A 15,158-nucleotide genomic window follows, 5' to 3' on the forward strand; every position below is an offset into this window, starting at 1 on the left:
GTACCATTCATGTCTTTTGTTGCTTTTGTTTAATCCAGGATCCAGTCAAGGCTCACACATTATATTTAGTTACCACGTCTCTTTATGTTCCTTTCACCTAGAACAGGTTCCCCCACCTTTCCTGTCCTTCATGACGTTGACATTTCTGAAGAGGCCGGGTTTGTAGTGCCATAGAAGGTCCTCAGTCTGGATGGTCTGATTGTTTTCTTGGTATTAGATTTGAGGTTAGCATTTTTCGCAAGAATATACAGGGGCAATGATGGGCCCTCACGACTGTCGCCACGGGAAGTTCATGATAGCAGTTTGTCTGTGGTGCTGTTAATGGTGACGTTGAGGTGTTTTTGAGCTATAACAACACGGTTCCTCCGCATTCTCTTGCCTTCGGGAGATGCAGGCCCTGTGCATATTATGCCGGGTGCAACTGCCTGGGTACTGTCCTTCTCCTTTCTCACAGGCCCTTCCATCTCCACCTTCTATTTCTCCATTTGTTGGGTTGCTTTGTTCTCGTTTTGCTTCTTCCGCCCTGCATGCAAGGAGGGAACTGCTTACACAGGAAAGCCACAACCCTCCTCGTCTCAGCCCTGGAGCCACAACAGGGGCTGGACTGTTAGGTCCCTAAGGACATCACCTCTGGCCTCTTAGCAGAACATCTGAGTTGCTGCTGAAAGAATCTGTAGCTCTTTCCTCTACTTGACTTGCCTTACAAGGCGCACGATGGGTGGCCATCGGAACAGAGATGGGGGGACATGTGCTGGTGGGGGTTACGGTTATGCCCTGAGCTGCCGCACTGCACAGGGAAGGCCTTCGGACTGTGCGCAGCAAGCCTACAGCTGCTTCTGTTCCTCAGACCGGCTCAGATTCCCTGTGCCTAACAGCTCTAGCTTGAGTGGACACATCCACCTTGGGGATCCACCCAACGGAAAGCTTTCTGCCTTTAGCAGGGTGTGTTCTGCCCCAAGATAGGTCTTAGATTTGATGATTCCTTAGCAGTGAGCAGACGAACAAAAACCGGATACTTATAAAAAGTTGATTTACAAAAAGTCTTTCTTTTACACGTTCAACTCAGGTAGTCTTTACTGAGCACGATCCACTGTTGTGAGCATCTGGGAACACAAGGACTAATAAACAGTCATTGGTCCCCAGGGCTGGGCTTAGTAGGGTCGATATGTCAGTTAATAAATAATTAGAGGGAATGCGATGCCTCAAAGAAAGAAGTAAAGGCAAGACTATGGGTGGGTGGGGGATGGGCGAAATGTGTGAAGGGGAGAGGGAGCTACAGGCTTCCGGTTACCGGAGGAGGGAGTCACAGGGCTGAAAGGCACAGCAGAGGGAATATAGTCAGTGATGTCAAAATAGCGCTGTGTGGCTATGACAGCAGCGACACCTGTGAGAATAGTGTAGTGAATAGACTTGTCCAATCACTGTGTTGTACACCTGAAACTAATATGACACTGTATGTCAACGATAGTACAGTTTAAAAATTTCTAAGGAAAAAAAATTTTTTTAAAGACCGTAGGTGATCAGGGAAGGCTTCCAGAAAAGGGTATTTCGAGGCAAAGCTTGGAAAAGGAGCCCTTCGGAAGAGGAGAAGGAGAGGCTTTCAGACGAGGCAGACACATGGCCATTTACTCTGGACGGGAAGCCCCGGGAGTGTGTACTCTGGAGGCTGGGACTGTGTTTTGGAGCAGATCCATTCTGTACAGGTGCACAGCTCAGAATCAGGGAGACCAGGGGAGTGTTTCTAATGTCTCATGTTTTATTGGGGTTAGGGCTTTTACAGGGGGTTCAAAAAAAAAAAAAGAACAGGCAGCCTCTGACACCTGGTTCGAAATGAGCCAACTCTGGCATAGCTTCTTGTATGGAACTCGGCGGGTAGGCTGAGCTGATCCTGAGGGAGAGAGAAGAAAACCAGTGTGTGTGTTTAACCAAGCCAGAACGCTGGTTAGGCTTAATTTTCGTAGCCGTGAATGCCCTCTGACCCTCTTTCCGGACTCTCCTAGTACTCGGGTCTTCCCTCAAACAGCAACGTAAAAACCTAAGCCTCTGGGGTCTCATTAGAAAAGTTAACCTAAGCTGTCGTGTCTTCAGCTCCTCTCAGAAATGTAACTGGGGGGGGCGCCTGGGTGGCTCAGTTGGTTAAGCGACTGCCTTCGGCTCAGGTCATGATCCTGGAGTCCCGGGATCGAGTCCCGCATCGGGCTCCCTGCTCGGCGGGGGGTCTGCTTCTCCCTCTGACCCTCTTCCCTCTCATGCTCTCTGTCTCTCATTCTCTCTCTCTCAAATAAATAAATAAAATCTTTAAAAAAAAAAAAAAAAAGAAATGTAACTGGGAAAAGTCCTATTCAGAACCGACAGCCGAGGCGGGGCTGCAGACAGACGGGGCCCGGGGGGGCAGCGAGCGGCGGTGAGGGAAGCAGAGGGGCACCGTGGCCATGCCGAGTCCGAAGGGCCCGGCTGCCGGCTGCTGCACACCTGGCAGTCATGTGAGGAGTGAGGAGCCGGGCCCCGTATTGCCAGGCCTGACTCGACAAGAAGAGCCATAAATTCTAATGACTTTCAAATGCTGACAATTAATTCAAAACTGTTCTAAAAAAACAAAAACCAAAAAGGCCGTGCCAAATACCTACTCCTGCCGTCCAAACAACACGCATCCTGGGCCGCAGGTGGCTGGGCTGCATCCTCTGGTCAAAGGGAGATGCTCGTTCCACTTAATCATCTGTGTCCTCTGTCTCGTCTTTACAGCAAATTAGACAATGGAAGGCACAGTGCCAAGATTGTGCGAACTTACTCCTTCCCAGAAGTCCCTTCATGTTGTACTTGAATGGCCCACGGCTTAATTTTAATTGAAGGTTCGCATAAGAAGAAACCATATGAAATCTGCGTCTCTTTGAAACTGGGTCTGAGGAGCCTGGCAATCCCATTGCTTTACACCACACATGAAGTCCCATATACCTCAATTCTTTTAGCATCTGTGGCTGAAAACACAGCGTCTCTCTTGGGAAGCCGGAATGCTTCCTCCTTTCTGACAGGAGAGGTTTCATTTTCGCTCTGGCTGCCAGGAAGCTCAGGGCTAAGTGGAAGAGTCCGCCCCAGCAGCCGTGTGAACCTCCATCAGCGTCCTTGTCCTTTCCCTGGGTCCGGTCACTCTGTTTCCCCCTTACATGTGGGTGTTTGCTACAGGCCACTTCAAATTCTTCTTTGGAAAGAGAAAAATAACCTCCCTTAAAAGAATGTGTATCCTATACGATGGGCCTCCTCTTTGTCCTTGGCACGCGGGGCCAAGCCATCACCTTTCTTAAATAAAGCACAGCACAGCCTGAGGTGCTGTAGCGAGTCAGCCTCCATGTCACCCTCATGACAAGTGTGGAGCTCAGTGGCAGGATGTACATTCAGAGTTGTGCCACCCTCACCACCATTCGTTTCCAGGACTTTCTCATCCTCCCAAACAGAAACCGTGTGTCTGTAAGCAGCCTTACCCCACCCCTGGTAAGCTCTACTCTACGTCCCTCATCTCAGGGGAATCATGTAACATTTGTCCTTTTGGAACTGGCTTATTTCTGGTGTAATCTTCTCAAGGTTCATCCGTGTTGTAGCATGCATCCAAATTTCCTTCCTCTTGAAGGCTGAATAACATTCCATTGTGTATATAAGCCACATTTTGTTTTTCCATTCATTGGTCAATGGACACTTGGGTTGCTTCCACCTTTGACTATTGGGTATGAGGTTGCTAGGAACATGGGTGTACAAGTATCTATTTGAGCCCTACTTACGACTCTTTTGAAATTGGATTGAGAAATGGGATTGCTGGAGGATAGGGTAGTTCTATTTTTAATTTTTGAGGAACTGCTATAGTGTTTTTCACGGAGATTGCACCATTTTGCATTCCCACCAGTAGGGCACAAGGATGCTAATTTTCTCTCCATATCCTTACCAACACATTATTTTATGTTGTTGTTGTTGTAAACAGTAGCCATCCTAATGGGTGTGAGGTGATACCTCATTGTGGTTTTGATTTGTGAATGAGGCACCTTTTGCACAGTCTGGAATACTTGGTCCCTGTCTCAGTTTATCCTGCTCCTCTGGTCCCTTAACAAGAGGTCCCTTAATCTCTCTTGCATTTTGTAGAGACTCCCAGTGCCTCAACCTGTGGTGTTGATGCTCTCGTCTGTGGCAGGGGCCAGATGATGCAGAACATTGTAGGTCGGGAGAAGGGACTGAGAATTTATTCCAACTCAATGTCTAGAGGAATATGGCACAGACTCTGAAAGCTAATTCCACCCTGTATGGAGCAGCACTGATGCTCGGGGAGAATGGTGGTGAGTGATTGGTGCTGGGGGGCAGCACTCAGGGGACCCAGGATAGCTGCTCCGGCCAGCCTAGCCACCTTGTCCTCCTAAACTGAAGAATGACAAAAAGACAGCCACGTGTCACTGGATCACTAGTGGGACTTGGATCAAACCACTGTGCAGAACTCGGTGGATAACAGGCGGGAGTGTGTGGGGTTCATCATCCAAACTGTGCCTTAGACATTTGGCTTCCTAAGACCACAGAAAGCATTAATGGCCCTCTTTGGTTCAAAGGGAAGAAGCTCAGCTATTTTCAGTCTGGATGTTTATTTACATACCCTCCTCATCTCCTGATTCTCCATCCTGTACCAGCACCATGTTCTCTGTGGTCACTTTCCCCAGGGTGGTAGTGGACAGCTGAGAGAAGGGACTGTGGCATTTCCTCGTACACCTGTGAGCCTCTTAGGGTTGAGGAGAGTCTCTTATTTTTGTACCCTGCTGCTAGCCTGAGGCCAGGGCTCAGCAACTGTTTGGTTAAGCAATGAGAAAGAAGTATCGGCCAGATTTATACACCCTCCCCCTGTTCCCCAAAGCCCAACATCATCGGCATGCAGCCTGGTTCCACCTCTAGGTCCTGCCAGAGGATCCCAGAGCAGACATGTCCAGTGTGATCACTGTATCAGGTGGAGCTGTGCTGGGGAAATCCAGATGGAATGTGTGAATAGAACCATCTTTCTTCCTCATCCCACTCATAAGCACTTAATAATGCAGATAATTCAGGAGTTATGTGAACTCCAGCCCTGTGTACCAAGAGCCCTGCAGCTCGAGGTAAGTGATCATTTGGAGAAATTTCTCTGATTATTACTTACAATTAAGTGTGCTTCAGAGAGAGTTCCAGCGGCATGCTCTGCACCTCCTTAGCTTGAGTTGGTGGTGGGCACCTGTGGTGCCCTTCTCCAGAGGACCTTCTGCAGTGAGGACTGTCCCCCAGTTGTTAGCAGCTCAGGGCATGGTCTATGATGAGGACGAAAAGCATAAGGTTGATGTAAAACAGGCTGCTACTGGCAGTCTGTGTTTCCAGTCTGTCTCTTAAATACATGATGTGAGGTTCATATTTGCCCACTTAAAAATAATTCTTGATCACCTACACTCTTCTGTGTTGGAGATACAATGGTGAGGAACATCAAAGTTTCTTCTTCATGGAGCTCACATTTCAGTAGAGAAGAGGTAATAAACACATAAGTCGGATCAGATAGTGGTAATTGCCATGAAGAAGATAGGATAATGGGGTAGGGACTGAGCAGGGAGAAGAGCCAGAACCCCATGCTTTTTAGATAGGGAAGAGCTTGGTGAAGAGGTGGCATCTGAGCTGAGACCTGAGTAAGTGGAGACTTGGGTGGAATTCAGTCTTGGCAGAGGAAACAGCAAAGGAAAAGGAGGCATGCTCCAGGGATGGAGAGAAGGTCAGGAGTGTGAATAGAGCGGAGTGAGTGAGGGGGAGGTAGGCAGATGAGGCAAGGACAGGGTCTGTGGTTCTCACCCTGGCTCATGTGAGAGTGATCTGAAGACCTTTAAAAATTTTCTCAGTGCCCAAGCCCTACCCGCCAGAGACTGTGATTTAATTGGTCTGCAGTGGGGCCTGCACAGGGATAATTTATAAAAACTCCCCAGAAAATTCCACAGTGCAACCTGTGTTGAGAACATCATCAGTCTTGATCATGCAGAGTCTTACAAACTGTGGTGAGGAGTTTGGACTTGAGCTGAATGACGGTGGGAAGCCATTAGGTGGTTTGGGCTAGGAGAGTAACATCTGACTTACGTCCTTGAGAAGCTCACTTTGGCTGCAGTGTGGGGAGTGGAGGTTGGAGGTTGTTCGGGTGGGTTCACTGAAGAAATGATGGTAGCCTGAACTGTGGTAGTATCGGTGGAGATGGTAAGAAGAGGTCCCTTTGGGGATAAGTTTTGGAGGTTGCACTCACAAGGTGGATTGGGTTTAGGATGTGGGGCAAAAGGAAATGAAGCTTGCCTGACAGGTAACCTGAATAACTGAGCTGATGGTGGTGCCATTCACAGAGCTGGGAAGGAATAGGTGTGAGAGGAAGGGGAATAATTGGGTTCATTGGTTGGTGTGCAAGCCTCAGGCTGTCTTCTCTCTAGATTCAGGTAACTTGGAGATCCAGGCAGTCAAATAAGGTTGACCAAAAGATTCTGATATATTCTGTTACTATAGTACTGAGTTTCTTGATGTCTTCTAAAGGTAAGCCCCAAAAGCAATGGACTGTTTTAGTGCATGGAAGCTGTGATGAGAAGGGAGGAGGAACAAAGAAGAGAAATTGAAGACGTTGAGCTTCTTTCCTTTTTTTTTTTTTTTTTTAAAGATTTTATTTATTTATTCATGAGAGAGAGAGAGAGGCAGAGGGAGAAGCAGACTTCCCGCAGAGCGGGGAGCCCGATGTGGGACTCGATCCCAGGACTCTGGGATCATGACCTGAGCCGAAGGCAGACGCTTAACCATCTGAGCCACCCAGGCACCCGTTGAGCTTCTTTCATGTAGGAATCAGACTGGATGTAGGGGAGAAATGCCCTTTGAGAGGCCGCTTAACACCTGTCTTGCTATAATCCAAAATAGCAGGTTATTTGTGTTTGACTTTAAGGGGATTTTTTCCCCCAGCAGAATTATCTTCTAAAATATTTGTAGCTCATACTAAGATTATAATTAATTTTACTTCCCAGACCAAGCCCTAGATGTCCAGCAATTAAAAGTAACCCAGAGTTTTCACCTGGGTGGCTCAGTTAGTTAAGCATCCAACTCTTGATTTTGGCTCAGGTCATGATCTCAGGGATGCGAGATCAAGCCCCAAGTCATGGAGCCTGCTTAGGATTCTCTCTCTTCCTCTGTCGGCCCCCCCCCCGTTCTCTCTCTCTCTTTAAAAAAAGGAAAAAATGTAACCCAGATTTTTTAAGTCAGGATCAAATTATTAGAATGACTTACAAGTCCTTTACATGGAGAACAATATGAACTTCATTAGAAGAGTTTACTTTTCCCCTGATGGAAAAGTGGGTTAAATTGCAATGGTAGAGCACATTGATTGGTCACATCAGAAAAAAGTCCTGATTATAAGCTCACTGAAGGCAAGGACTGTCTCTTACAGTTTATTTTTTTTTTTAATGCCTAGTGTCTCTGCTCATTCTGGGCCTTTTTGTTTTGTTGAGTAAAGCTCTGAGATCTTTGCTGAAACTCTTTCTGGAGTCGTACTTGTCTGAATAGCTAAGGAGGAAGGTTGACCAGAAGGCTTCTGAAGTCCCAACAGCCTCTTCTGGGACCCTTCTTTGTTCTTACCAAAGAACTTGAGACGTAGCTCCCTTCCAGTGAAAGACTAGAGCATTTAGTGTGGTATGGCTGTCTAGAAAATGACCGTGGTCTGAAACTCCTTAATAAAGGCTTTACCTTTGCTCTAAGCCTCAGAGGCAGTACGTACCAGCAGCCTATTGACATGAGGCCGCATAGCATTAAAGTCTAGAATATCAGGCTCCATTGCCATTCCATTTTACCCGACTGGGTTCCTCATGGTGAGTGAAATGGAGAGCATCCGTTGCCCACCTGCCTGCTTAACTCATCGTGTCCACCTTCACTCACAGATAATTGCAGTGACCTGAACTCAGAGCTGCAGAGGGTGCTGACGGGGCTGGAGAATGTCGTCTGCTGCAGGAAGAAGAGCAGCTGTAGTCTCTCCGTGGCCGAGGTGGACAGGCACATCGAGCAGCTCACCACGGCCAGTGAGCACTGTGACTTGGCCATCAAGGTATACGCTCCCCATTCTGGCTGGCTCTTTGAGGGCATGTGAGGGAAATGGTCAGATCTCTTTCTTCTGAAGTGTGGTTTTCTCAAATACCTGTTAGGAATGAGTGTTTCTAAGAAAACCGTACTATACTTCGGACCGCCAGGGAGAGGTAGGAGCCCTGTAAATTTTTGTTGGGCTGAATCATGTTTAAAAAAAAAAGTCATTATGTCAGCAGTCAAGATCACTGGCTTTTCAGGAAAAGTGACGGTTTCCTTGAAAACTCAGACTCCTAGTATTGAACCGTATCATTTTAGTGTGGCCCATCATGTAGCACTCGCAAGTTGTAGGATTAACTTGGAAGTTTCATTTAAACTTTAAGGCCTCTCATATATTAATTCAGAAGTTAGCAATTCATGGTGCTAACAAGAGGGAAGTTCAGGGCCTGAGTGAGTCATCTGTCCTGAGCACACTGGACGAGGCCTCAGCCACACCTTCCACAGCCTTCCATCTTGGTGCCTTGGGAGCTCGAATGAGGAATGTGCTGCATCTGCACAGAGTCCTCATGAGAGCAATGGGAACGCCAAGGCCTATTGCTACTGGGCCTCTGGTATCTGTATATGACTTCACCACAGCTTAGTAACCTAGGCATAGCAGTTCAAACTGAAAAGTCTGGGAGGAGCCCACGTAAAGGGAAAATGTGACACATTAATTGAAAAATCCCTTCGACACTAGGCCCAAGGTTCTATCCACAGGAATCCTGGCTTTCACAAAAGCGCTGTGGTATCATCTCACGGTAAACCATGGTTCATATTTATAACACAGCTGGTTTTCCATCTTATTCATCGCAATTATAAACATATAGTTGATGTGGTTTGGGGAGGCAACCGCTGTCGTTTCTTTTGTTGGAGTCTCTGAGGCCCTGTATTTGATTGTAATGTCAATTTGGGTGTTAGTCCTGGCCTCAGCATTGCGAGGGCAGGAGGGGGTCGAGGGTTTCTGCCAACCAGCAAGGGACGGACGGAGTGGGCCTGGAGCAGGGCTGAGAAGAGCTTCAGATCTGAGGGGAAGGATGAAGCCCCACATGTGGAAAGTGACGGCAAGATTTGTGTAACTTCTTCATCACAGAACCAATGTGGGCATCCAAGGGTGTAGTCCCCTCACATTCTTGCATTTTTTAGACCACCTGTTTCTCCTCACATCTCCTCACATCTGCCTTCTGCCCTACATGGTCCTCCTCCCTCTTTTTTCCATATCAGTTTGTTGGCTTATGCTTCCTATGACAAAGGGCAGTGATGGGAATGAATAGTTTCTGAAGCAAAGCAGAATTACTTCTTCCTTTTTTTTTTTTTCCTAATTTTATGCATGTCTCTTCTCTATTAATACTACATCTTAAATGAATTTGTAAAAGTCTCCAAGTACTATTAAGATTCTATTCTTTTTCGCTCATAGCTGTCTTATTAATTAATGAAATCCCTGCTGTCTTAGAAACATCCACAATGAGCTTCGTCTTTTCTGTGTCACTGAGGTTTATTTTTGTCTTCCACATCTTGGGACTGAACCTCATTCACACCCTCTGAATTCTGATGTGACACCAAAAGCTGGAAATGGTGATGTGACTTCTGCTATCCCAGACTTGCAACATGGGAGGCCTATGATTTGGGAAACTTCAAGTTAGCTTTTGTATGCTGTTTGCAACTTCACACTTGCACTGTGAAGCCCGCTAATGGGCTTGCTGTCTGGTTACATGTATTTACCAACTCTGGAACGTGGACGGAGGACTGAAGCATTTGTATGGACGTGGCCGTTAGAACCACAGATAGACGAACATCCCATGAAGGGACTGTGTTGTTCTGACTCTGGGGACAGTTGGGAGACACAGACTGTGACCCAGGCGAGTGACAGAGCCTTCTCTGAAAATGGGGAGAGGGTGATTTGGGGGTGGTCATGGTTAGTGTTAGCAGTGAAAGGACCGTAGAACCCACTCCTGTCGACACTCGCGCCCATCCTGCCTATTGTCTTCCCTTCTCCTCGCTCCCAGGGAACCCACTGGGCTTGTCTTTGTGTTTTCCAGACAGTCGAGGAGATTGAAGGGGTACTTGGCCGGGACCTGTATCCCAACCTGGCCGAAGAGCGGTCTCGTTGGGAGAAGGAGCTGGCTGGGCTGAGGGAAGAGAATGAGAGCCTGACTGCCATGCTGTGCAGCAAAGAGGAGGAGCTGAACAGGACCAAGGCCACCATGAACGCCATCCGGGAGGAGCGGGACCGGCTCCGGAGGCGGGTGAGCGCACCCAGTCCGGCCTGGCCAGGCCTTCCCCCCCGGGCTGTGGGGCTGGAAGACAAACAAGCATGTAAGAGCCAAGGGCAGCCCCAAGAATTTTGTGGCATTCGTAGTCTTGGGAATCTCCATCCCTTTCTGACCAGGAAGTCATTCTCAAAAGGGGAGTAGTTTGAAAGCGCTGAGGTATGCAGGTAAGATTTTAAAAAACACTCTTCTCTGGAATCACAAATCTAAGTGGATGGTAAAATTTTATCAGTGCAGTGACTCTCAAACCGTTCTCCAGGGTATGCACGTCTTCCCCAAACTCAATTAAAATGTTCTTCCTTTAAGATAGACTAATAATATTTTATAATTTGCAGAAATAAATAGAATTTTCCCCTTTGCAGTTTCTTCTATAAAATTTTCTTTACATTTGTAGTACCTGCTCTCACCTGCGGGGACTCTGATGTGAAGCGTCCCCTCCTCTAGTGCATTTATTAAGGTTATGACAATCGTGTGTGTGTATGTGTGTGTTTATGTACGTACGCGTGTCACTTGTCATTCACCCCAACTTACCAAATGGTTCTGTGGCCTGCAGCAGCCTTCAGAGCAGAAAGCACCAAAACTTGCTTAGGAAATACATCCTTTGCTGAAGGAGCTGATGTTTCAGCAGAGTCATGTTTGGCAGAATTGTTAAAGCACTCAGTTTTCTAAAGACAAAGTTTTTTTTTTTTTTCCTCCGGAACCCACAAGTACTTCTTTGTCTGGCTGTGAATTTGATCTGTGATTAGTCTGGAGCAGAGCAATGAATTCTTCAATCAGAAACATACCCTCTGAACTTCACTTTGAATTACTACACCGGCTTTACTCTCTTTCTCAATCTTGGCAATATTAGCAGCTTGCTTTCTAGCTGCGCTGACTGGCAATTCTGCACGCAGATAAAGCCGGCTTAGAGGGGCAAAGTACGTCTAGTAGATCCCTCATCCTTCACCACTGCTCTCGCTCCCTTACATTTAAAGAATACCTTGGAAATAACTTGTCTTCTGTAAGGTCAGCACGTGTACACCAGTCTGTTCTAAACACACACAGGTTTCCTTGGTTGCCATTATGCACGGATATGGAAGAAATGGCTGTTTTTGAATATTACCAACTCTTGTCCTCATTTATGGCTAATGTCATAATTAAAAGGCCAGCATTCCTACCTGTTCTATCTGAGCATGATTTTGTCTGAACTCACATGCCTAAGCTTATTTTCGGTCCCCAGCTGGACGGGATGCCTTTCTGCACTCTGGCATCAGCAGGTGTAAATCATCCCAGTCAGCAAAGACTTTATCTGGGCAAGCTGATGAAATGCACTTAGTGCTGAGGCCCACACCACCTGGAATTTCCTGGGTTACACTCCCTGGTTGTTATGACTAATGCCCTAATTAGGCATGCTTGCTCTTAGCGTGCACATTCGGATGGTGCATGTTTTGTGAAGGAAATGTTGGTCTTAGGTGTAATTGCATATTGTGGTTTAGAATAAATTTCCTCCTCTCAACTTGAGTTACTAATGTACAAGGCAGCCCTGGATTGTGACAAGCAGAGGATGAAAAGCCAGTCCCCCTTCTGTGCAAGTATGTTCTCCAACTCTGGAGGTTATAAGAACAGCATAATGTGGTGGTACTGTTATGATGTACCTGGGGTCACAGCCTGACCTACCAAGTCACCGTGAACCTTGAGCAAGTTACTGACCTCTCTGTGCCTCACTTGGCTCTGCCATGAGTAGGAATAAGAATAGTATCCAAGGCAGGAAAATCAGTTCATACTCATAAAGCACTTAGAAAACCTTTATTCTTATTACCTTTTAAGTTTTGTAGTTAATATGGTTTTATATAATCTGTATTTCCATTACATCCAAATCATGAAATGTTGAGGAACTTGTGTCTCTTCCTCAACTGGAAATGTCCTCAGGAATGTGCATACCTACCCATGATTTATTTCTCTGTATTTCAAAACTAATTGTGGGTCTCATAGAATTTGCTAGCTGCCTTTGAATGCCAGTTTACTAGACTTTCAATGTTGGGTCACTTCCACCCACCACCACCCAATACATTTCATTTCCCTGAGGAATCTGTCTTCTGTGGTTCATTTTCTTCTGTTCTTCATGATGTGTATAGCTCTGTGGAATGACTAAGGTAGTTTCATTTCCATCTCTGTGATACCACATGATACATGGCTTGTTTGCCTTTGCTGTCTTTAGCGCAGGCCTGAATTCACAGTTCGTCCGAGTTGCCTGAAAAGCAACTGGGGCCACTTTTTTTTTCATTGCCCACATTCACTGTATAGAATTTGAACTGACCAGATCAATAGGATTGGTGCTTGCCCCCTGCCTGTAATTAAACAAAGTGCTCTCAGTAGGTTTTCTAAGCCTTGCTCAAGATTTAATTAAGTTAGATCTTTAATGTCAGTTAACAGATTGGGCTACTTGGCAGAGCAGTAACTAAGGAACAACAGGCAGACAATTTTTATTATTGGTCCCAGCTCGTTATTAAATGAGATAATCATTTATTTCTTCATGCTTTGTAATATAACCACTCATTTCCTCACACTTAAAGAATTGGGCTTAATTTAGGCAAGGTGGGATTAATTACCCTAGAAAGGAAGCACTCGGCTCTTCATTCATTTATTCATTTCATGAACATGACTGGCCATCTTCTCTGTGCTGGGCAGAGAGGTTGCCGTGATAAACAGGACACTGTCCTTGGCTGGGAGGATGTTGGGGAGACAGGCCGGTCAATAGGTTGTTACAATGTTGTAGGGAGGATAGAGCACAGAGGGCGCCCGGGCAGTCCACAGGAGGGACTTTGGATGGTAGGTCCAGCTTCTCCACACTACTTTCATCTTTTACCTAGTCGTTTAGGTCAACTGCCGTGTAGCAAAAATGATCAGTGCTTTCCTCAGATAGTTTGGTAAAGCATAGTCTGGTAAAGTTTTTGGTAAAACTATGACCACAAGCTCATGAATCTGTGTCCCATTGAGTCATAGACTTGAATCAAAATTAGGCCACACGAGTTCCTTCTGAGATTTTGTACAAATTCTTCAGAAAGTTCTGCAAATTCATGGCCTAAGGTGGTGGTAGGAGTTTGTTCTGTGTACCATACGTCCCACCTGGGTATTTTCATCATATCGGGAAATGAATTTCATCAACCTCTCCTGGACTTCCTTCATCCTTGGGATCTGACTTCTGCTTTGAGTCTCTGGTCATCACCACAGTAAATTCAAGACACTAGAAGATATACTGTCTTGAACTAAATAAAAGTCACCTTAATGTCAAATTTCTCCCTCTCTACTTCTTCTGCTTTCCCTCCAAATGTCTTAAAAACCCTTAGTGTTAGTTAATTGACTTGGCTGGGGCAGGGGAAGGGGGCAGTATTTCCAGTAGTGGTAAGAAGACACAAGTGTCTGTCTTTTCCAAACCAATTACTCTTGATTCCTAAATGTGGTGTTACATTTATGAAGGGATTTCATTGTTCTGTGTTCATAGGACCCATGTAATTCAAATGGAATCCCCCAGTTCAGCTAAAGTCTTTTAAAATATAAATGAGGACTCAGCTCCAGATTTTTAAATGGCTGCCATGTGGCTCCTTGGCCAGGAAAAAGGACGAGTAAATTTCTAGAATGCTGCAGTGCCCATTTCCTCCCCCCTCACCTTGTCCTACTAAGCAGGAAGTAAGCCCAAATTCCTGGTAATGTAGCCTTTGGGGAGGAAGGGAGCGGAAGCTGTGAAAGGAGGATTACAGGTAAAAAGAGAGAAATTTCCTTCACGCATTGTGCTCTCTGAGGACCATTAACTCTGAGGCTTTTCAAAGTAACAATCCTGTCATATATTCCTTTAGGCCACTTTTTTTTTTTTTTTAACTTATGATTATAGTTCTATTATCGCAAAAAATCAGAAGCAGCCAAAATAAGGAGGCACAGGTCTGGAAGGGCTCCAAAAGCAGACGTTCCTGATGTCTTCTCCAGGTAAAACCCTGGCTGGTGTTACCGCCTTTGCGGGCAATACTCAGAGCATCACCAACGAGGGAAGCTCCCCCGAACTTCAGTATAAGTTTTTATTGGGGTTTCTCGATGTCGGCATGATTTATTACATTATTGGCCGTGTGGCTGAACTCCATTTCCAGCCCCTTCTCCTTCAGGGAGATAAGGCTGAGATCCTGGAGGCTCCTTGTAAGTTTGTGCCATGACAGGTGGGCTGGAGCTGCACTGTGTCTGCCACTGTCCTTCTCCTAGAGATCCAGGAGGATGGAAGGTTCCAGGGCTGTGCTGCTCAGCCAGGTGTGTGACACGCAGGTCAAGCACGCGTCCCACCAACTCACCAACCAGGGCCATTTAGAGAGCATCCTCTTCTATGACCTCAAGGTCCTCCCCTAGAGCCATTAGTTCTAAATTCCACTGGTTCTACACACCAGCTCCACCTTCAGTATCCATATTCACCTGCTATTACGTCCAAGGGTGCTTGTCTCATCGGGGGTCATGTTTAAAGGAGTTGGAAAGAAGAATCCAAAGTAAGCCAAAGGGCCTATTAGAAGAGTAATCACCTTTAAGTTGACTGTGTGTTTTATTGTGTACTTTCTTCCAGTCATTCATTTGTTCATAATACCTATTTACTAGTAGGCTGCCCACCTCTACCGGGAAATGAGATTTCTAGTGTCACACTATTGCCTCCAGAGCACGGTCTGTCTCTGAAGCAGCCATTTACTTGGTCTGATTGTCTCCTGTTATATGCTAAGTCAGTAGCTCTTTGATATTTTTAACTAAAAAACAGTAATAGTGGAGATATTTCTGGAAGTG

At 46.1% G+C, this 15,158-nt stretch overlaps 1 protein-coding gene across 2 annotated transcripts in view; it reads left to right on the forward strand.

The window, feature by feature from the left end:
* MCC (MCC regulator of WNT signaling pathway) overlaps window positions 1-15,158 on the forward strand; it is a 396,253-nt gene that overhangs the window by 319,855 nt on the left and 61,240 nt on the right. For both annotated transcript variants that reach the window (XM_035015375.1, XM_035015386.1), the window contains 2 exons: window positions 7,926-8,089; window positions 10,140-10,346. In XM_035015375.1, coding sequence (XP_034871266.1) covers window positions 7,926-8,089; window positions 10,140-10,346 — 371 coding nt within the window. The remainder of the gene's footprint in view (window positions 1-7,925; window positions 8,090-10,139; window positions 10,347-15,158) is intronic.

The sequence above is a fragment of the Mirounga leonina genome, unplaced genomic scaffold (genome assembly GCF_011800145.1).
Source record: "Mirounga leonina isolate KUSES-001 unplaced genomic scaffold, KU_Mleo_1.0 Mir_104, whole genome shotgun sequence".
NCBI lineage: Eukaryota > Metazoa > Chordata > Mammalia > Carnivora > Phocidae > Mirounga > Mirounga leonina.